The sequence below is a fragment of the Berghia stephanieae genome, chromosome 1, assembly GCF_034508935.2.
Source record: "Berghia stephanieae isolate SIO BIC M18660-M18661 chromosome 1, UCSD_Bste_1.3, whole genome shotgun sequence".
In the NCBI taxonomy this organism is placed as follows: Eukaryota; Metazoa; Mollusca; class Gastropoda; order Nudibranchia; family Aeolidiidae; genus Berghia; species Berghia stephanieae.
This window is the reverse complement of record NC_088360.1, coordinates 78,006,764-78,031,752: the sequence shown is the minus strand read 5'-3', so window position 1 is coordinate 78,031,752 and position 24,989 is coordinate 78,006,764. Positions and strand designations below refer to the sequence as shown.

The 24,989-nt window shown below is 36.9% G+C and overlaps 1 protein-coding gene across 1 annotated transcript in view; it reads left to right on the top strand.

The window, feature by feature from the left end:
- LOC144957981 (uncharacterized) overlaps positions 1-5,067 on the top strand; it is a 7,242-nt gene extending 2,175 nt beyond the window's left edge. Inside the window, exon 2 of the mRNA XM_078889551.1 lies at positions 4,475-5,067. Coding sequence (XP_078745677.1) covers positions 4,492-5,061 — 570 coding nt within the window. The 5' untranslated portion in view covers positions 4,475-4,491 and the 3' untranslated portion in view covers positions 5,062-5,067. The remainder of the gene's footprint in view (positions 1-4,474) is intronic.
- The last annotated feature ends 19,922 nt before the right edge of the window (positions 5,068-24,989 follow it).

Here is a 24,989-nt window from a genome sequence, read left to right as displayed (position 1 = left end):
TCGCAATTACATAAATATTTAACTTGTCTCTCAATTCGGAACCCTCCCAAATTATTGGAAACACTCAAACATAACATCAGTTTTCAAGAAAGGCAGTAAACATGTTGCGGCGAACTACAGGCAATAACATTAACATGTGTCTGTTGTAAAATATTGGAGCACATAATATGTCACAATATCATGATACGCCTTAAAACCAACAACATCCTAACGCCTCTACAACATGGGTTCAGAAGCCGACATTCATGAGAATACAATTAATCGTAACTATAAAATCATGAAATATTTTGACAAGAAAATATAAACTGATCTAAACATTTAGACTTTAGCAAGGCATTTGACACAGTCCTGCACAAAAAGCTCCTTTATGAATTAGAAAGTTTCAGAATAAAAGGTAATACTTGGGAGTACCACAAGGGACAGTCCGAGTTATGATGCTCTTCCTCTATCACATAAATGACCTTACCCATTTTGTAGCATCCCAAACTAGGCTCTTTTCAGATGACTGTCTTCTTAATAGACATCAAATTACCATCAGACCAAATACAACTTCAAGCAGAATTACAAAATCTTGAACGATAGGCATGCGTTTCAATGAAACAAAATGTTACAAGATTGAAATATCCCGCTGTAACGCACCACTTACATCCAACTATACACTAAACAATAACACAATCGAACCAGTTACAGAAAATCCATTTTTATTCATCGGTATATAAGAAAACCTAAAATGGCAAGTACATATCAACACAATTTAAAGGAACATCAGGCATTGCCAAGCAAAGCTAAAAGAAACCGCCTACAGAAAAATTATAAGATCAATCTTAGACTTTTCCAGTTCAGTTTGGGACCAACACCTACAATCAGATATAAAAGCAATTGCAGCTGTCCAGCGCCACGCTGCAAAATTTGTCTTCAATGACTACAGCCCTCAATAGCAGCGTAACAAACGATCACACATCCATTGGATGGACTGGCATGGCAGTTTTTGCATCGCTTGCGGTCGCAAAAATTCGCAATATTATCACTGATTTGCACTGCGGCCGCAAAATCTCCAATTTTTTTCAAATCTTTGCAAATTTTCGAGATTTAAAAAAAACAAAAAACAAAAAAGAAGAAACAATAATAAAAAAAAGACGATTTTTTCTTCTTTTAATTTAATGTGTAGAACGTGAAAGATAATTAATCAAGAATGGTTTCTTTTTTACTATCTCATTTTCTTCCTTTGTACTGGCGCTGATATGACCTTACATTTGTTGCAAGGGCCGTGAAACCCTTAAAAACAATTACCTTTCTCTTTCATGAACTAATTATGGTAGGTTTTTAGGTAAATTAATCGTGAATTTTTGAAAATTGTGCTGTTTTTAGTTTGCAAAATTGTGGATTTCGCTTGCAAAATTTGGGATTTTTTTTTTTTTTTGGTAAAAAGCCGCCATGTCAGGATGAACTCTATTACAAGACCGACAGAAAGAAGAACGGCTAACTCTTATGTGCAAAATTACAAACCAAACGACGACTATCCCACCAGAAAAACTAGACATACAACAAAATTCACGTATTCAAAGAAAAACCCACTCACAAACACTAAAATACTATTCTACAAACTCAAACATCTTCAAACATTACTTTGCACCCCGCACTATCGAAGACTGGAACACTATTCCCGAATCATGTGTTAACGCTTTAGAAATCTTCAAGCGAAGATTATAAAAATTATACAGCCTAAACACAAACATATGGTTGTCACATTCAACAAGTCTCTTCTCCTTCAAATACAAATACTCAGAACTGAGTCGACTTCCATTCAGATTCAGGTTGTCAAATACGGCGGTGGTCGAGGCAATCATCGGCATACGGGAACGAAAATATGTCAAAAAATGCTTCTACTCTCATTGGAAGTGTAAAAACACTCTTCTGGATGACTGGATACACGCCTTGTGCAATTGAGGGCCTGGTTTCAGAGTTACGACGTCTTGTTATCCTGTCTAAATATATGTTGGTCGTCAATAAGGATAACTCATCCTCGTTCTTTAAAGTCCCGTAATCTTAAGATTCTGCCTACTAAACCTGCTACTAAAATAGTTATGCCACCATAGGATTCATTATTAACCTATTCATTATTAGTCCTCTGAAAGATTGGTTACATACATATTTCCAATGAGTTTGGAACCGGATGAGTAGAAGGTGTGATATTACGACTTCGCTGCCCTAATGGCAGATTTCTTCATGGAGTGACCAATATCTCGCCGACTTTTGCACTGTTCCTACGAATCAATTTATGTAAATTAATGAATCACCTATCAAACTTAATCTTCACGCTTCACTTGATGATTATGAAAAACGATGTTCCTTTTGGAACACAATAAATATTGTTTTTAAAAGAATAGTTCCACGATTGAAATTTTTCCTTTTTGTCTGTTGGCACTTGAAGAGTCATTGACTAGTTGCGCATACGTAAATCTCGTTTTGAATTTGTTATCACGGAGATTAACGAGGTAAAATGATTATTATTATTCTCGAAATATATCTTTGCTAAGTGGCCATTCCGTCGTACAATTCAATGTATCTATAATAAGGCAGAGAAGTCGTAGCGTCATAATTTATAATCTCCCGGTTCAAAACTCCTTGGAAGAGTGTATGTAACTAGTCCTTCGGTGAACTAATAACGAATAGGTTACATATTGAATCAACAGGTGGCATAATTATTTGTGTGCTGATTTGGCAAAACCCGTCGAAAGTCGGAAAAATTCGAATCCCATAATATTACATATATATTTCAATATAGGCACCATTTCTAGACAAAATACAGTTTAGATTTTGTAATTATCCTAATTGGGGTCGAAGTTATTCGCATTTGAAGGGAGGAGGTCAAAAATAGTTTTAAAAACCCTGGAAAAATCTCTTTTAAAGATAAGGCAAACATATTTCTAATCAATAGAGCTCAGGAAAAAAAATTAAATTATCCAAAAGATTCAAATTGTAAATTTTTTTTGTGAAAATGTTTATGGATGGATAATGAAATCGATGAAGTAAAGAAACGAAAAGTATGCAGATAGTCATTTTTCACATTTATTCGCTCTTATCTCAAAACTATCTAGATATCTACCTCCTGCGACTTCCGGCGGGTTTTGCCAAATCGGAAAAATACAAGAAAAAATACAATACCAATTAGTGACATTTGGTCACTTTAATGAAGTATAAAATATATACTAATTTGCTATACGTTTTGTATCTATTTATTTTACAAAGTAACTAGAGATATCAAACGGTTTGGCTGATAAATCATGAATTTAACACATAATACAATAGTAAATAGTATGTATCGTGCGGCTATGTGGTCTTGTGGTATGACACTCGCTTTCGGATCGGAAGGTCCTGGGTTCGAGCCTCGCGCTCAGCGTATAGTTGAGTCCTTGGAAAAGGTGCTTTACTCACATTCTCTCACCGTACTCAGGTGTAAAATGAGTACCTGGCCGTTAACAGCGTTGTCTTTGTCCGAAAAATTGTAATATCGCCAAACGGGCGTCATGTCCTGACCTACATGTTAAATGTTGCTGTTGATCAGGGACCCCTTGTAAAGCGCTTTGAGCACATTTAGTGGATATTGCACTATATAAAGCTCAATTTTAAAAAACAACAAATTTAATGTACAATACTTTATTTTTGTGCACTGTGTCAAAGCTTTTTGCTGATATATATATGGTGGCTTGTGGGACTTATTGCTTACAATAAAATACGTGAAATCAAAAGGATGTTTTTGTAAAATATTTGGAATCTGGAAGACCCAAAATTTTGCCTGGCTAGCATGAATTCAAGACAGATATGGGTTGACAAACGTGTACGTCTTGTTTTTTATTCCCGTTATGGAGGACACAAAGTTCAGTCCTTGAAAAGGCCCTTTGCTCACATTACCTCACTATAACCTGAAGTGAATTGAGTATCTGGCCGATATCAACGTTGCCTCTGGAAAGAGAAAAAATGTAATATGTGAAGTCTGGATAATGTCTTGGAAACCCGATGGCAAAGCGTGACGAGAATTTTAGTGTCAATTTTTTAAATTCTTTCACGTAGGACATTTTTTGCGAGATTTATTTTTTTCTTGTTGATAAAAATCGATGTCATTGCTGATATGTGCATATGGGTAAAAGACAATTATGGACAACTGGAAAATTCTTAAATAAAAGTTTGAAAATATTAGATGGTATTCATTTTTTTCTCTAATTACCAGATTCAATTTTTTTAAATGTCATTTTTGGTTCATTTCCTTTTTTTTTGTATTGACTTTATTGGCTTTTTGCCAAATTTATCTCACTACTTGATCTTTGAGGCGACTATCCTTGGGAAGTTTTTAAAAAGTGGCTCAAAAAATACGTATCAAGTTCAGTTTGTTTATATATTATTCCAAATTTGAATCTTTTCTAAAACATTCCATTAATGTTTTTATCCCCCCCCCCCCCCCCTCCATTCCTTCCAGGACTTTATAAAGACAAAATGAACAATCTTCGCCTGGCCACCTTCCTTATTGCATTGTGTTTCGTCGCTGTTGACAGCAAGGCTTACCCTAAGGACAGCGCTGTCTACAAAGCATGGCAGACAATGTTTAATAAATTAGGCACGAAGTGCAAGACCGTAGCTGAAGGCTTATATGGGAGGCAAACTGGAATCCCGAGCAAAGACTGCCAAGGCATAACCCAAGAAGAGACTGCGGTGACCGGGGGCGGGTGCAGCAATTCGGAATTCGAAATGATGAAGAATGCAGTGTGCTCCAATGCTCATTACAGTAAGGACAGCCCCGTTTATCAGAGATGGCAAAAGATGGTCGGCAAGTTAAGCAATACATGCAAGGTCGTTGCAAAAGCTTTGTATCAGGCACAGACGGGCAATGAACAAAAGGACTGCACAGCCATCTCCACTGATCTCACCAAAGTAGGGACTACTCGCAGAGGCTGCACAGAGGATGAATATGGAATGATGAAAGACGCTGTTTGTAGTAGCGTCACTGTTTGGGTTTCATGGTCTTTAATAATCACCTCTCTTTTGTTCCTGATATTAAAGAATTGAAGGGATCTTGATGTCTCGTGAAAATATAGATAATTAACCAGTTAACTGCCGTAATAGGGTTAACCATGAATTTAAATACCTGTCCGGAAAACTCGCCTTTCAAACATCCCTCGATTTAAATGGCCCTCATCTTGGCAAAGACTTCTCAAACCTGGGAGCTCGCAAGGTCCTTGGTCTGAGAGTTTATGCCAAATGAGGGCCGTTTAAATCGATAAAATATATATAATTATATATATATATATATATATATATATATAATATACATATATATTTGAAAGACGGTTTTCTAGCCAACTTATAATATATGTTTTTCCAGAGTACGACCAGTACCTGGTTAAAATAATCATCAAAAGTGTTTTATGTCTTGAAATTTCCAAGCTCCAGTAACGTCTTAGTACCTTTTGACATCATTGTGATTTTATGATTTAAAGTTTTTAAAATATTCAGAATTCACATAATAATTGTTATGACTGAAAATAAAGAATTTGATAAGTAAGTGTGTTGTTTTGTGGTCTTGTGACATGAAACTCGCACTCAGACCGGTAGGTTACGGGTTCGAGTCCCGCTCTGAGCAGCGCAGAGTTGAATCCTTGTAAAGGCTCTTTACTCACATTATCTCACTGTCCCTAAATGAAAAAGGAGTACCAGTCGTTAACAGCTTTGTCTCCGTCGAAATATAAACAAGTCAAGTCTCATCCTTCATGTTACGTGTTGCGTTGGCTAGGGACAATTATAAAACGCTTTGAGCACATTAAGTTGATATTGCGCTATATTAATGCTCAACTTTAATGCTAAAATATTTGTTGACTTTTACTGATATTGTTTAGCATAACTTGGGAAGTTGAATGGGACGAGGATTACTGGTTGGATCAATGATATTCAGAAAATTGAATGATAACCTTTTACAGTAAGCCCTTGCAAACTATTTCATCTTAGGATATAGATCGTTAATTTTGTTCACGAATTTGTACGTAATATCAACTGTTAAATAGAAAATGAATCGCTTTAATTAGATTCAGAAATAATTTAACGGTGCTTCGAACAATTTCAGATGCTTTAGGTTAAATGCTTTAGGTAATTCCAGCATTTAGGCAACTGATATGCTTAGATCATAGTCGATGTGTCGGCCTCATACTCCAGAGCATATTATAACGGGTCGGGATAAATTTCTTTATCATATCAGTTGCCAAACAAGATGGCTAAATTGTGTCAAGTCGAGACTTTCAAAGTCTGATGCTTTTTTCTATCTTATGTACTAGTCTATAGCTTCGTCCTGGCACTATGCCTGTTGGTACTGTTGGAACAACATTTTCAACTCTTCATCCACCGCCACTGTTTATTTTTTAAGAAACCAGACAAAGATGGGAAGCAAACAGCACTGGGGAGTGAACCAGGGACTCAGGGATGTGTACACAAGTGGGGAGTGAACCTGGAGCTATGGGAAGAGGATATTAGAGGGTAATGAACCTGGGACTAAGAGAGATGGATACCAGTGGGAATTGAAGCTGGACTATGAGAGCTGGGCACCAGAGGGGAATGAACCTGGGACTACGGGAGGTAGATACCAGTGGAAAGTGAAACCGGGAATGTGGGATTTGGATACCAGTGCGGAGTGAACCCAGAGGGCTACTTCATCTTTCAGAAACCTTCCAAAGCTATGGGGTGTAAACAGCAGTGGGGAGTGAACCTGGGATTCGGGGATATGGACATCAGTGGGGGAGTGAACCTGGGACTATGGGAGGAGGATATCAGAGGGAGATGGAACCTGTGGAAATTGGAGAGGGAATATGGGAGGTGGGCACCAGAGGAGAATGAACCTGGGACTATTAGAGATGGGCACCAATGAGGAATGAACCTGGGACTAGGAGAGGTGGATACCAGTGGAGAGTGAAGCCGGGAATATGGGAGGTGGGCACCATTGGGGAGTGAAACCCGAAGGGTACTTCTTTTTTCCAAAACCTACCGAAACCGTCCGAATTTATGGGAAGTGAGCAGCAGTGGTGTGTAAACCAGGGACTCAGGGAAGTGGAGTGAACCTTTAAATTGAGCTTTTTAACTTGAGCTTTTATAGAGCGCAATATCCACTAAACGTGCTCAAAGCGCTTTACAAGGGGTCCCTGGCCAACAGAAACACTTAACATTTAGCACGGGACATAGGCGACATTACGATTTTTCGGACAGAAACAACGCTGTTGACAGCCAGGTACTCATTTTACACATGAGTACGGTAAGAGAATGTGAGTAAAGAGCCTTTTTCAAGGCCGCAGTGAACCTGGGACAATGGGAAGAGGATATCAGAGGGAAATGAACCTGGAACAATGGAAGATGGATACCAGTGGGACTTGAAGCCGGGACTATGATGGCACCAATGGGGTGGCAACAGTGGGGAGTAAACCAAGTACAATGTGAGGAGGGCTCCAGTGGGGGGGGGGGGGGGCAGGACTGTGTGGGGTGGACACCAGTGGGCAGGGAACCCGAATGATGTTTTTAAAAAATGTTTTAACAGTTTTACGGCGCTTGCAACACATTTAGGTTATATCAGCGCCAGTAAAAAGGAATAAAATGGGATAGTAAAAAGTTCTAGAATTACAATTAAAACATCCAAGAAAAAGTAAGACAAAGGAGAACTGGGAACAAATAGGGATCAAATGTAGATTTCAAGAGCACTCCATCAATGTACTTAGTTTGACATCACCAATAAGTCTCATTTGGACACAAGCACGGTCCCAATTAAGAGGAATACACTCAAATGCTTACATTATAAATTCAAAATAACAAATATAATAATACATAACAGAGATTTACAATGAAAAAAATATCATCTCCCAAAACTATTACTATATATTCGACTGTTTCCCTCCCAGTCAAGGACTCCGGCCAGGATCAGGACAAAACCAAGTAATCTCATTCCAAGACAAAGACAGAAGCAATTGGAAAACAGATACAGGGGGATAGAAGACATAGCAAGTACCTCCCTGCCCACTTTGGGAGGTCAGGAACTCCACCCAGGAATCCGAACGACATCGGACACCAATGGGGAATGATCAGATGACATAAGATGAGATACAAGTGGCGAGTGAACTGTGAGATGTGGACACTAATAATGAATAATCACAAAGATAAGAATGAAACCACCCACTGGAGAGTGAACCCGAGACTACAAGTGAACCTGGGAATATGGAAGCAGGAAACCAGTGGGGAACGAAACTGGGTCTATGGGAGATGGATACAGAGGGGTGTGAAGCTAGAACTATGGGAGGTGGGCACGCATGGGGAATGAACCTGGGACAATGGGAGATGGGTACCAATGGGGAATGAACACAGGACTATAGGATGAGATACAAATGGTGAGTGAACCTGGGACTATGAGAGGTGGACACCAATAGAAAGTGAACTCAAGGCTAAGGAAGTAGTCCCATGTTCACTCCCCATTGGTGTCTACTTCCTTGAGTCCCTGGTTCACTCCCCACTACTGCCTACTTTCAATGAATTCGGACGTTTTCGAAAAAAGAAGTGCCTTTCTGGGTTCACTCACCACTAGTGTCCACCTCCCATATTCCCGGCTTCACTCTCCACTGGTATCTACCTCTCGTTGATCCAGGTTCATTCCCAGTTGGTGCCCACCTCATATAGTCTCAGGTTCATTTCCCTCTGGTGCCCACCTCCCATAGACCGGCATCATTTCTCTATGATTTCCTCCTCCCATAGGCCCATATTCATTCCCCACTGGTGTCCACTTCTCCAAGTCCCTGGTTCACTGCTCACTGCTGTCTACTTCCCATAGCTTTGGAAGGTTTCGGAAAAATGAAGTACCGTTCTGGGTTCCCTTCCCACTTATGTCTAAATCCCATATTCCCGGCTTCACTCTCCACTGGTATCTACCTCCGGTAGTCTCAGGTTCATTCCTCTCTTGTGCTTACCACCCATATCCGGCTTCAATTCCCTCTGGTAGCCATCTCCCTCAGTCCCAGGTTCATTTCCCTCTGATATCCTCCTCCCATAGTCGCATATTCACCAGGGTGTACATTTCCCTGAGTCCCTGGTTCGCTCCCCACTTCCAATAACTTAGTCGGGTTTCCTAAAAAAAACACCCTCCACCACAGAGTGTAGAATTTCCGCCTATGTTTTTTATTTTAGGGGTTTTACGGCGCTTGCAATAGATTGAGGTCATATCGGCGCCAATCGAAAATAGGAAATGGGATTGCACTTAGTTTGAGATCATCTTAAAGTCTCCCCCAGACACAAGCACAAACCCCACTAAGGGGAAGACACTCAAATGTTTACAAATCTTGATAATGATATTCAAAACAAAAATTTAACTGAACATAACAGAGAGATAGTTTACAAGGGAAAAAAACATCACCTCCCCAAACTATAGCACTACATTTGACTGTTTCCCCTCACAGCCCTGGATTCCAGCCAGGGCCAGAACAAAACCAAATAATCTGATTCCAAGACGAATACAGAAAACAAGTTGTTGGAAAACAGATATATGGGGAAAGAAGACACAGTAAGTGCCTCCTGCCGATTTAAGAAGGACAAAAGACCCCACCCAGTAGGAGACATTGTTTTTAATTGGTTTTAAGGGTTTTACGGCGCATGCTACACATTTGTCATATCAGCGCCAGTAAAAAGGATGGAAATTAGATAGTAAAAACAATCAAGATGTGCAATTAAAAGGACTTGAGGAAAAAGTAAAACAATGGGAATGGTACAAATAGGGAACGGATGTAGATTTCAAGAGCACACTATCAGTGTACTTAGTTTGACATTACCTAAAAGTTTCATCCAGACGCCAGCACAAGATCCCACGGAGAGGAAGACACTCAAATGCTAACAAATCATGTGTTAACAGTTAAATAATAATACAGTACAAAACAGAGAGATCTTGATAATGATATTCAAAACAAAAATTTAACTGAACATAACAGAGAGATAGGGGAAAAATATCATCTCTAAAAACTATAACTAGAACATTCAACTATTTTCCTCTCACCTAAGGATTCCGGCCAGGGGCAGGACAAACAAAGTAATCACATTCCAAGACAAAGACAGAAAGCAATTAGGAAAACATATAAAGGGAGATAGAATATAGCAAGTGACCTCCTGTCCACCATGAGAGGTCAAAAGACCCCATCCACATATGTATCATTCTTCTTTACACGGGGTACCGTTGAAGGTGATCTTTATGATAGCACACATATTGTAGATTGTACATATCAATCAAGAATTGGAATTCTCTCTTGCAGATCTAGAGAACAACGTAGTATTTTAAGTTAGATTTGAAATACAACATACTGCCAATTTAATAAGAAAGTAAATTGCGTGCGAAATCCTTTGAGTCATCATCGGCAGATTCAGGTTCTGAGTGTTTTTACTTTTCTCTCGACGGCCTTGTTATGATTTATTTGTGTTGATAAATCAATATGGACCGGTCCCGGACACAGCCTGCCTCCAGAGAAGGCTGCCTTCAAGGATAAGAGATGGAAAACAGAACGTCCTAAACTTCGCTAGTGAGGCAGGTTTCGAACGAAAACAGACGGAGAAAGTAAGAATATACCTATAGGGACCTACGATTAGGTAACTCCAAGTTATTTCCCATAGTTAAGTTCGTTTAAAACTCAATAAGTGCGTTTTACTCAATTTCTTACCAACCGTCCGACAGACTTGCGTGACAATGTGATATCTACTTCTTTGCATGTGGTTTAAGATTTTTTTTTAAAAAGCACATGCATTTAATGTCCTCAATTGTATTTTTGAGGACCTTAAATGCATGTTAGATGATCCAAGCTAGAGCAAGTGCATTACAGTATTCAAGGATATGGTTCCGAAATGCATGTAGTAGAAGAACAAAAATATAGGGACAGAAAAATGTTTTTGTTTGTTTAAGGCATTTCGTGGCACTTGCGACACGTTTTAATCATTTCAGCACCAGAAAAAAGGAACAAGGTAAAAAAATAGTCAAAAGATTTGACTATAGTTTGAGATCACCTAAAAAAATCTCATCCAGACACAAGCACAGGTCCCCACTAAGAGGAATACACTCAAATGTTTACAAATTATATATAATACGCAAACAAAACATAATACAGTTCATAACAGAGAGATGCTTTACAAGGAAAAAAATATCATCTCCCAAAACTAACTATACATTTGACTGTTTCCCTATCAGCCAGGATATCCGACCAGGGCCAGGACAAAACCAAGTAATCTCATTCCAAGACAAAGACAGAAAGCCAATGGAAAACAGATATAGGGTGATAGAAGACACAGTAAGTACCTCCCTGCCCACTATGGGAGGTTAATGAGATGTGAATCCAAAGAATAAATAAATGCAAGTCATAAAATAACACACAAAGAAATGAAAGGTAGACTTACAATGCAACTGTTTATTTGATTAATTGTTTGTCTAATTAAAAGAATAAACTGTACCCGCAAAAATCAATTCAATCGCATATATGTCATTAAAATACCAATAAAAATAAACCAGTTTTAAACTGGCACTTATATTCCCCATGTAAACAACTGTTAAGAGATTATAATTTCCGTAACACTGGAAGACATGCAAATTTATAGAAATATAAGAAAGTGGCTGTGGCTCACACAATTTCTTCAAAAATACTGTTCAGATCTTTTTAGATTTCTACATTTAAAAAACAACTTTTACTTTAAAAATAACTTTTACTACAAATATTATATCAAAAAGCTAACAAAAATGTACAAATACAAATTGCCTGAAATAAGACATGTTTTTAAAAAATGTTTTAAGGGTTTTACAGTGCTTGCAACAAGTTTAGGTCATTTCGGCGCCAGTAAAAAGGACAATGGGACGGTAAAAACTTATAGATTTATAATAAAAAGCACACAAAAATAGTAAGACAAAGGGAAATGGCACAAGTAGGGAACAGATGTTGGTACCAAGAGCACACTATCATTGTGCATGGTTTGAGATCACCTAAAAGTCTAATCCTGACATAAGCACAGGCCCACACTAAGAGGAATACGCTCAAATGTTTACAAATAATATGTTTAAAAAAGTACAATACATAATAGAGAGATAATTAACAAGGGAAAAAATATCATCTTCCAAAACTATAAGTATATACATTCGACTGTTTCCCTCCCAGCCAGGGTCAGGACAGAACTAAAATTTCATTCCAAGATAAAGACATAAAGCAATTGGAAAACAGATATAGGGGAATAGAATACACAGACAGTGCCTCCCTGCCCACTATGGGAGGTCAAGAACCCCACTCAGTGAAATAAGACTTACACATAATTGCTTCCATCTCAACGAATGATCCCAGTCAAAGCCATGGCAAATAACCTAATAGTCTCATAACAAAATGAGGATTTTAAAAAAATCCATCTCGGTGAAAGGGAACAAACGATGTAACAAATTGGGGAAACACACCAAGTGATGGCCTCAGCCTTATCAACGAGATTGATCTTTTGTTGTTTTGTTTTAGTGGGTTTTAAGGTGTTTGCAATATATTCAGGTCATCAGCGCCAGTAAAAAATGGGAACGAGAGACACAAAATGGCGATGGAGAAGGGACGTAGTCGGTGCACTGATATTGTGTTCCCTATTTGAACTAATTCCCATTTTGTCTTACTTATTCTCGGGTGCATTTACTGTAATTCTGGAACTTTTTATTATTCCGTACTCAACTATGCCCCGAGCGGGTCTCGAACCCAGGACCTCCCATCCGAAAACGAGTGTCATACCACATAGCCGCATTATATTAGATAAGATAACAATTACAGCAATCTTAAAAATACCTAATCTCTAAAAAAAATTGATTGGTCGAATTATATAATGGAGTGGCGCATCATTATTACAGACCTCCAAATTGAAAACTTCAAATTTAGTAATTTCTGTGTCAATTTCTAGTAAATTGACAAGGAAATTAGTAATATATGAAATCGTATAAGAACAACCGCATAATTTGACATTGATGATCACTTCAACATTACATTGTCACGCTTATGCGCTGTAGAAATGCTTTATTATTGTTATTATTATTATCATCAACATTGCAACATCATCATAATCATCATTATTATTATTGTAGTAATAGTAGTAGTAGTAGTAGTAGTAGTAGTAGTAGTAGTAGTAGTAGTAGTAGTAGTAGTAGTATGTAGTAGTATGTAGTAGTAGTAGTAGTAGTAGTAGTAGTAGTAGTAGTAGTAGTAGTAGTAGTAGTAGTAGTAGTGTAGTAGTTAGTATAGTAGTAGTAGTAGTAGTAGTATAGTAGTAGTAGTAGTAGTGTTAGTAGTAGTAGTTAGTAGTAGTAGTAGTAGTAGTAGTAGTAGTAGTAGTAGTAGTAGTAGTAGTATAGTAGTAGCAACAGCAGCAGCAGCAGTAGTAGTAGTAGTAGTAGTAGTAGTAGTAGTAGTAGTAGTAGTAGTAGTAGTTAGTAGTAGTAGTAGTAGTAGTAGTCGTCGTCGTATTAGTAGTAGTAATAGTAGTAGCAGTAGTAGTAGTATAGTAGTAGTAGTAGTAGTATAGTAGTAGTAGTAGTAGTAGTAGTAGTAGTTAGTAGTAGTAGTAGTAGTATAGTAGTAGTAGTAGTAGTGGTAGTAGTAGTAGTGGTGCTGGTAGTAGTAATAGTTCTTCTTCCTATCATTATTATTATTATTATTATTATTATTATTATTATCATTAATATTATTGTTATTATTATTATCATTATTATTATTATTAAATATTATTATTATTATTATTATTATTATTATTATTATTATTATTATTATTATTATTATTATTATTATTATTATTATTATTATTATTTTAGTAATTGGCCATGGAATTTGTCTAAAGTTCGTAAAATTACGAAAAATTCCCAAGATTTGGCAGGTATGTTTCTACTAGTAAAATGCTTGTGCTTTGCTACAGAATATTTTAAAAGGCTATGAAATAAATATTATAGAAAGAAATATTATATGTGCATATATACAGGGTCCCCAGTCAAATCTTGAAAAGATTTTAAGACCTCTTCCCGTTGACCAATTGGGTTTCCCTATCGACAAAAAAAGTGAGTCACACAAAGAAAAACAAACAAAGAATTGCAACATAGGATTTGTCAGGCATTACCGAATTATAAGTGAACCAACACCAAACATATCAATTTAAATAATATTTTATACATATTACCAAATTACTTTTAAATCCTTTGCTAGCTTTAGTTGTTTATGTCAAAAGTAACTATTTACTTGATCTCCTTAAATGATTCTATAACTGTCTTGAGTAGGCTTAATACTAATGTTTAAAAAGTTTGTCGACACATTGTTATTTTATTATGAACCATTGTCATAACCACATGATGGCCAAGTGCTATACTTTATAAACACCACACACGTCTATACATATAATCTAACATTAATTACAGTCATTGAGGTCTTACATACCGGACATAGAACACGCGCTGAGCCTCGTTTTGTAAGGGCCTAAGATTTCTACTTTCTCTTTCTCATCATATGTTATCAAGCATGGCGTGTTTTGATGAGAGTCTGTTAAATTTGATTTTTATTGGTATTCGTTTTCTCATTCTCTTTATTCACAGCTTAGGGATTATTTACAATTACCATTCATTTCTACTTTACAGAAAATTACTGCTGTCAGCAAAAATATGAGTGATGCAGCTTTATTTACCTCTATTTTCAGGAGCCTCAGTGAGCGCAGCCGGGGATGTATATTGATTGTGGATGAAATTCACATCAAAGCCTCTTTGTCGTATCATGGTGGTGAAGTCTTTGGTTATGCTCATGATTATCCTGACAGAGCAGCTACAACAATGCTTGGTATTATGGAGAAATGTTTTTTGGTTCAAAATCTTTCCTTGCCAGACTTGTTCCGTGTCATTCATTGACTTCTGAATTTCAATTTCAACAGGTTGCTGAAGTCATTGCAACTGTGGAGGAATGTGGAGGAAATGTTGTCGCCATTGTATGTGATAATAATAGAGTAAATCAGTCTTTTTTTCGGAAATTTGACAAGGATGATGAGCAAAAGCCTTGGATTGCTAAATCCCCAGCCTCAACTAATCACAAACCTCTTTTTTTTTAATTTATGATCCAGTTCACCTGTTCAAGAACATACGTAATAATTGAATTTCAGAAAGAACTGTTACCATTGCTTTTTCACATTTAGATAGTCCTAACCCCACAGACAAGAAGATTGCTAAATGGTCGGATTTGATCGCACTATATGATCATGAAACATCTGAATTTTCATTGCGCATGTCTAAATTAAATAGTGTTTGTCTTAGGCCATCTAACATTGAAAAGCAGAAAATGTCTCTTGTTCTTGATGTCTTTTCAGAAAAAAACAAGTGCAGCCCTCAAGTCTTCATCAGCTTCGACACGGTCATGGAAAGATACGGCTATATTCATTGGTAATGTGATATGTTTATGCAAAGTTTTTAATACAAAAGATCCTCTCCGACAGACTCGACTTCGAGATCCTGACAGGGCAGTAATCAGGGATGAGGAGCATCACCAGCTGGATATTCTGAACTCATGGGCAGATTTCGCATTACGTCTTACTCCACTGTCTAATCCTCGTATGCGTTCTCTTACCGCAGATACAGCCAAGGCTCTCGTCTGGACCTGCAAGTGCTTTATTGATTTGACAAAATTTCTCTTGTCCTCAGATAACAGTCTCCATCATGATTATGTCTCTCTTGGTTTTTTTTTTCAACTGGATGATATTGAAAACCATTTTCGTCACTTACGCAGATCAGCAGGGTGTAATTATGTATTACATTTAAGTAGAGAATGCCTCACATACCAATACAATTGATCGTGCCAAGCTCATGCTGGAGAGCATGCCAACAGATGTTGATTACAGTGGAGCACCGCATACTTGTAGTTTATGTGACCCTCCATTTTCTGACAATGATATTTTGCTTTAAGATTCACTTCCAGACTTTCCTAGTAAACTGTCAACTGATGAGACAATGCCTCTTTTTTATATTGCAGGTTATATTGCATCAAACACCCGGATCTCCAAGGTAACATGTCATGGTTTCCCATTGAGACTAGTACTTTTACAGCTACGCTTTCTCGTGGTGGTTTGAGCTGTCCTTCAGAAGGGCTTTTTCAATTTGTTCTCTTGTGTTTTGGATTTTTCAGACAGACAGCGGAGCTATCATGTAGATATAGATATCTCAATGTATTCAAAGAATTTCCTCGTTTTTCCAGATTGGACTGTTCCATACCAGACGCTGCAATTTCAAGACTCGTTAATATATTGCTAAATAATTATTGCAGGGAAAATGTGGAGGAAAGAAATGCTGAGCGGAATGCAAGGAAGATAAGAAAGCTGACATCAACATAAGACATCATTATCAAGCATCCCTTCTCCTCCCCCCCCCCCCCCCCCCCCCCCCCCCCCCCCACCCCATACCCGAAAGTAAAATTTTTATGTCCATGAATGTGAACACTAATTCTCGAATTTCAAAGACACTTTCAATTACTTTTCTTCTTATATCCTCAGAATTGCCAATATTACTTACAGGACCATGTATGTATTTAATGTATTTATTTATTTAAAAATAATAAATAAATAAAAATAAAAACCTTAATGCGGCCACATTTTGAATGTGACGGTCACAAGCCCGTTAAACGCAGAGTGAGGTACAAATTGTATCATGAAATGGAATCATCTGGATTATTCTTCCGATGGATTAAGATTAAGGTGTATTTCTTATTTGGATAAATATTTCTGAGGATTAATTTGTGGTTGTGATATTCATGACATGTAAGTAGACACCCTTAGATTTGGATATTTTTCCCTTTCTTTTTCTTACTTGACTACTTCTTGTCAAGTTGTATTCCAACAATGTGAATAAAAGCATTTCTATCCCTCACTACTATTTACTCTAAGTTAATAGACTTAGATTAAAAGTACATGTCAATGCTAATGGAGAATATAAACTAACAAACAATGAAATATGAAATTGATATAGTCTTCTTAGTAATAAGTAGTAATCGTGTCATGAAAATCATCCTCAATATTATTATTATTATTATCATTATTATTATTATTATTATTATTATTATTATTATTATTATTATTATTATTATTATTATTATTATTATTATTATTATTATTATTATTATTATTATTATTATTATCATCACCATCATCATCATCATCATCATAATCATTGAAATAGAAGTATTCAGGTTTTATGGGGTTCCATCTTGATATTTCGTACTGTTTACAAAATAATAACTATGTACCAATTTGCATTGCCCTTAATTAACCCATGTATGATTCAAGCAATTATAATAAAGGTTAGCTATCATCAGAGTAATATTCATTTAAACTAGAATCATGGAAAATATAATTTCTCAATAAAAATAGTTGTAGAGAGGCATTTTTAAAAAAGCGTTTTAAACGTTTCGTCATTCGTACAGATTCATCGAGGGCCAGTTTTAGGCCCCCAATAGAATCGAGTCTCTTCTGGGTTATGTGACCTATTGTCTGTACACGCTGGACCCTATTCCGGTGCACGTCTTTTTCCCAGTCCCCTCTATCAAAAGTTGTAAAAATTTGTGTCAACCTTTGAATCAATTTGTCTTAACTGAACATATATTTTTGACCATGTTGATGACATATCAAAAAAGTTTTCTTCTTTAAGACCTATAAAAAAATACTTTAAAACCGCTGTCATTATTCATTATTCGAGATTTTACACTGTAAAAAATAAAAACAAGTTGCGCACCGCACAGTATGAGATGAATTCGTCGTTTTTCCAAAAAAAAAGTTCGTGTGGACACGTAGTTCCCGCTAGTGATTACGAGTTCACGAATTCGAATGAAAACAATTCGCTTTATCTGCTATAGAGCAGTAAAGTTAGGTGCCCCAAACGTAAACAAGGTCTAGAAGCACGTGGCAGACCACATGTTCCTGTCTTGACAGCTCACGTTCCAATGTAAATTATAGAAAAAAATAAACTTTAAAATTTGGCTGTTAGGTGGCAAAAGAAACACATATTCATAAATACTCGATCATGCATCAAATAATGTCTAGATATGGATATTTTATGGAACAAAAGGTTAAAATTTATCAAAAGTTACAGTCTATCAATTTTAAACCAGAGCATATTCATTTCCGTGGTTGTGAAAAAGACGAGAATTATATTCAGAGCCTGGTTTTCAGAATAATTTTGCCTTATATTATTTTTCTGCAACTGTTAGATTTTATGTAAACATATTTTCAATACTGAAAGTTGGATTGCCTTCAACTCAAACTAAAAAAATTGGGAAGGAGACCTATATTGTGCTTAAATTTTTTCCGGTCCCTAACGAATTCACCAGCAACTTGTTATTGTTTACGTTTGGGGCACCTAACTTTACTGCTCTATAGATAGAATGCGCTTGGCCAAGGAGTTCACAACATTGCCATCCGGAAGTATAACGGACGTACACACAAACTCTGTGTAACCATGAACTTTTATAGTCTGGTTAATACAGTTTAGTGAGAACAACTCACAAACGCGGATGGCAAAAACAATAACAAAGGCCTGAGTCACGTCATCTTCAAACTATCTATAAACTTACAACTTGTGTTGTTTGCCTTTAGCTTATTATCTACATCCTGTCGCAATTACCGACATGAAATCTCTAGTTTTAAATCATTTGGAATACTAATTATAATATACTCAATTTTATCATATTAACAATGAATATTGTTTATATAACTTTGAAAAATTGTATATATGCACGGACGTTTTACAGAGCATTTAAAGGCTTTTAAACCATATTATACGCTTTTAAACTATACGATACGACACTCGTAAAGCTGCGAAAAGATTTCTACTTGTATCTATCGATAGGCCATTAAAGTAAAGAGGACGACTATGGAATTGGAATTTCACAATCAAATATGGATATCATCCAAAGATGTATGGAACTGGGTGAAAGTAAACATACATCCGACAAAGGAATGGACGTCTGATAATCTGGGTAGAAAAAGACTCATGAGTTCTGAACAGAGGATCATTGATATTCTTGCAGGTTGTGAAGATACTGGGTATTTAGAAGAATGCCATACCATTTTCGTCTTTTCTACATCATCTTGATGGTGGAGACTATTAATGCAGACGTGTTTGAAGACTGGCTAAAGAACCGTTTGCTGCCTTCCTCGAAGCAACCAGCCGCATTGCATTGGACATCGCTACAATTCAGTGGCCCATGATCACTCAATGCTCCAACTTCGGCAACTATAAAAACGGATATGATTTCATGGCTCCAATCAGAGAGCACTACATATTCTGACTATTTATCAAAGATCCAACTACACTTCTAGGGAAAAGAAACAAACCAGAAATAGTTTTCAAAGCAGACTGTCTAGTCAATGCGTTTTGATACGAGATTGAGCGACTTCCCCCATATCACTGTGAGCCAAACCAATCGAACTCATTTGGACCCAAGTAAATAGACCGTGGGCTGGCAGTCGAACCCCCCCCCCCCCCCTTTGTACATATTTCTAAAGATACCCAAAGAAGTGTTAAAAAATCGATGTTGGCCACACTTTGCAAGTGTAGCCTTTACAGAATTATCGCCCCTGAAAGGTCACGTAGAAAAATTAGACAAGGACTAACAAACTTTGAAGGTCGATAACTTTGCCAATTTTTGTTGTAGTGTAGAGCCTTAATATTGGTTTCAAAAGAAAGCCTGAAAGTTATTTTATGCGTCCATATTAAAAATATGGTACTGAAAAGTTATCTTTTAAAATATCGACTTTAAAAGGTCGAAAAAATATTTTTTTGCGATTTCGAACATCTGTCAAACTTTTGAAAACAAAAACTATAAACAATTTTATATGTCTTTACAAACAAAAGTTGTAGAGAGTGCAATGTACAAAGTATATGCCAAATTTGGAAGTATTAGAATAAGTCGTTACGGAGTTGGCGCTTATTTAAGGGCAAAATAGACCTAAAATTGTCTAAAAATAACTATTTTAGAATTTATGTAAACATAGTCTTGTAGCATCTCAAATAAAAGATCTCAATGAGTGGAGTGCAGATATGAACATTTTAATCACATGATATTTTATCTTATGTATGTTAGTGACACTACAAAGCACAGTTAAGCAAGAACGACTTAATAGATCGATAGCAGATGCCATTTGCTATTATGCCACCAATGGGCGCTGGAAGATGCCCAAGCATATACTGCTGAGTGTATCAGTAAGACACCTTACAGGTAATCCACAACTCATTCATATATTGAACAGATTTGGACACACTATTTCATATTCAGCAATTCTGGAAATTGAAACTGCCATTTGTGACAGCATTACCAACTCCAGCAACATTCTTCCTCGGCAAATCAAAACAGAGAACAACCTTGTAACTCACTTCTGCTGGGATAACTTCGACCTAGCTGAGGAAGCATTATCTGGTTCAGACACAACACATACGACACACGGGATAGTGATTCACGAAGTAAGAGAAAAGCCTAACGAGGAAGTGACCAATGAAAAAGAAATTGATGGCTGCCAGACAGACACGGGTCAAACAACTGTTACACAGAGTAAAAGGCGATCCATGAATTACCAACCAAATATTTACCACCTGTTTCTTAAAGCAAAAACAGAACCAACCATACCGACACTTGAAGTATGTGTACCATATTTTGTACTAGGTGAAGTTCCACTGTCAGATTCCCTGTGGATGTTTTGTAGATCCAATCTAGAAGGATTGAGAGGGAAAGTTCCTGGCTGGCAAGGATGGGTGTCTGCTTTGGAAAAACTCATGCAAGGGACAGGTTTTGAAGAAATTATCATAGAATCTGGCATCTGTGCAAGTGGTTCTATGAACAAAGTGATGAGTGGAAAGCACTATAATAGAGCACTGGGGTTCACGGTTGATGTTAGAGGCTCTAGAGAGATGTTTATTTAAACAGTTTGAGCAGTATACCAACTCCAACATTCTCATCAAATCTGTGAAAAAAGAATCAGTGAGTCCATGCTCTTCATGGACGAAAATAGTCTCGAGTGTGCATCAGAGAATGAAGACTTCAAAGATTTATGGATGCGATACTCACACTTTAGGGAAGGAGTTCATCAGGGACGTCTTGGAAAAAACAGTCCAATTTTGGATAAAGTATATGGATAAAGTTTGGCTGTTGCTAAAATTTCTACGAGACACAAAGACCAACAACTTCATTGTTCATGTCCAGTGCCTTCAGGAACTATGTCCCTTATTCTTTGCAATGGACCATCAGAATTATGCTAGATACGAGTCAGCATACCTCATGTCTCTGATCAATCTTTCCCATTCACATCCAGGTGCTGATGAGTTCCTGAAAAAATGGGGCTTCAGTGTTTCTCGATCACACGTTCCAGCATCAAGAACAGCTGTAGACATGTCGATCGAGCAGAATATCAACGGCAAGCAAAATCTAAAGGGGGATTATTGGCTTCAGCAGAAATATGCCTGCATATCATCGTTGGTGTCTTACCAGACCCACAAGAGCTGAGTATTTAAATGACACTCTCGAACAAGTCGACATGAATAAGGAAGACACATCCATTCACAAAGAAGAAAGACCATCAAAAATACGGGAAAGTGAGGCTGCTATTCAGCGTGTGCATTCTGCAGTGGACAGATTCATAAATCCCTTTGATATTGACGAAAAGGAATCTTTAATAATATGTTTATCTTCAGGGATGAGAGCAGCAGAAAATATTTCTGATGATCTTTTGTCTGTTGACCATAAGGGCCAGGAACAATTTAATGAATTTGTTCAAAAACGTCTGGTGGAGAAAGAACATTCCTTTCACAAGCCCATAAAAAAGACATCTCTGAAGACGTTTCATAACGATCATAAAACTGTCACTGTAAAACCATCAAAACAACAAAGTGTACAGATCGCTGCACAAAGAAATATTTTTGGTCAGTTATTGATGGTCAGTACACATCATGACTTGGATCTGCAAAAAGTGTTGGCATATCCTCTAAGTCCAATCCTATGGGCCCTTGCAACACCAGATGGACTTCCAACAAAAACAGACAAAAGTGCATTGATGCATAAATTAGAAAATCCTGTCGCTCTTGTTGATGTCACAAACAATACAAATACATGCAAAGAAGTTGTAATTGATGGAAATGCTGTTTCATTCCCTAACAAGTATTCCGGAAACTTTTGGCCAGCTGTCAGAAAAGATCTTTCAACTTTTACCCTCAGCTAAACGTATTCATTTCGTGACGGATTCGTATAACACAAAATCCATCAAACAGACCAGAAGACGCTCCATTCAGACAAAACCCTTGTTATTGCGTGGACTATCTACAAAAACGCCAAGAGATTGGAAGTCTTTTCTATCTAATGATGACAACAAGAAAAATCTCATCAACCTTATTCAAAAGTCATGGGAGGATGATACCAAGGCAAGGAAATACTGTTTGTATCAGAAGAACAGTGCACTTGCTTGACAAGTAGAGATGGAGTAACAACAGAAGCCACCATCTTACTCTCATTTGTTCATCACATGAAGAAGCAGACAGCTGCATTATACGTCATTGTTTTCATGCAGCCAAGAGTGATTGTGATGAAATTATTGTTCACTCTCCGGATACAGATGTCTTTCTACTGATGATGTACTTTGCCACTGAAATTACAAGTTTGATTCGTGCAATTTTGGGATTTCATGCTTTTACAGTATGTGACACCACGTGCATTCATTCGAAGATGAAAAATTAAGCAATTGAAAATCATGAAGGCAAAACCACAGTTTCTTCTTGCATTTGAGGCTCTTGGTGTGAATGAAATCGTGGATTCTAAGCTTCTGGATGACTTGGAACAGTTTTTTTTTTTGCTTTATCTACAATAAAAATACTTATTCAGATGGGAACAAATTGCATTTTGATATGGTTCGTCAACGGTTCCACACAGGGTCTGAAATATTCTGTCAAACTCTGTTGGAATTGATTTTAGCCTGCTGGCCCCATGTCGATTCACTCTTCAAATGCACATCATGCGTGTGAATTATCAGACGCTTCTTTGGAAGAAATCCAATATCTCATTTCCAAATCTGCCACCTCCTGAGGATCATGGCTGGAAGATGACTACTGATTGGGACCTAGAATTCAACTGGTGTGCCGGAGACATTGTTCCACAAGATCTGGTGGATATCATGTCAACTGATCAGCCAGATGATAGTGAAGATGATGTTTTCAAAACCCTTTCAGCTGATGAATTTGCCAGTGACAACAGTGAGGTAAAAACGAGTGACAGTGACAGCGAAGAGGAAAAAGATTACCCAGTTTCTGCAGCTGAGTTGGTGGAGCAAAGTACATCTTGAACTAAGCCCGTCATATGCTGCCATTGATAAAATGTACGTTTTACACTGATTTTAACACTTTAGAGACTTTTATGTCCTAAATAATGAGGAAAATTATTTTAATGAAATAACTTTATTCTGCTAATCGAGAACTTTAATTTGATATGCAACCTGAATATATTTACTCAATTTTGAAAAAAAAAAATTTTCACAGGCTTTCAGTATTTTGGGCATTAAATGACTTCCCATTCAAAAACTATCACTTCAGATGCTTTCAAATTTGGCATGTACGTTAAGTTACAGTACATCTACATTTTCATTTATTTAGAGCATATTGAACTATTCATTTTTCAGTTGTAATTCTTAAAAGTAGTTATTGAAAAACACAAGAATAAGAAAATTGCTTTTTGACCTTTTGTCATGGATTATCTTGAAGACAAAAATCTTGAAACCTTAATATCGTAACTTATGTTTAAGGTATAAACTGTGGCCTTTCATTTGAAACCGATTTGAATGTTCTAGAGCTAAAACTAAAAAAGTTATGAATATTTTTAATGGGTTGGAGCTTTTTTTTGCACCACGTGACCTTTCAGGGGCAATAACTGTTAAGACGACACTTGCCAAGTGGCTAACATGCTCAGATCACTTCCTTAGGAGGTTGCCTAACATAAAAAAAAGTAGTGGTATAAAATCCCAAGGGGGGAGGGAGGAGGGGGGGGGGGGTTATAGCCAGCCCACGGTCTAAAAGGGAAAGATGAGAGGTGGAACACCACATTTACTCTCACCGACGGGGCAATTTATGATATAACAAGGGAAGACTGGGAAAAGGCATGCTCCAACCTTCGCAAACTGGAGGAAAATTACATTTCATTGGATGGAGTGATGCCACGAAATCTTTTCATAGTCGTTTCATTTCTCCTTTTCCTCGTCCTCATTAGAATGTGATAAATTGATGTGTCAAATGTCTTTGTTGTAAAGTGTTGTTGGTGGTGTTGATGTAGTTGTTATTGCTGAACACATGTACAGTGTACATATTTGTGGAAACAATGTATCATAAATTGATGAATTTCTACTTTTGTCCAGTTTACATTAAATTTAAGTAATCCTCTTTGGCACAAACACAAGCTATTTCTATAAATTTCGCAATCAAAATAATTTTGAAAGTGCGTGATGTTCACTTACATTTGTATTCATCAGTAATATGTATTGATAGTTATAAAATGTAGATGTCTGATGGTTAAGGATTGCCATAATCAGATACTGAATGTACATATTATATCCTGTAAGTTTCAATTAACCGAACTTTCCATTTTAACGAATTCCTTCAAAATGGATAAGCGGAAAAGTCATAATTTTTATAGTGTAAATCATCTATGAGTTACGATCCTTACCAGTTATCGATTTTAATATAGTTGTTATGAGTGAAATCCTTTCCTATTGTTTTACAATTAATGAAAAAATAATTTTTAATTAAGACAAATTGATTCAGAGGTTCATACAAATTTTTGAAGGTGTGCATTTTTAGGGACAATTGAGAAAAAGAAGAAAAGCACGCGCCCCTTATTAAAAATCCGACTATAATATATTATCTCAGTATAGCAGATGATTTAATGGATGGTTGCGAGAGA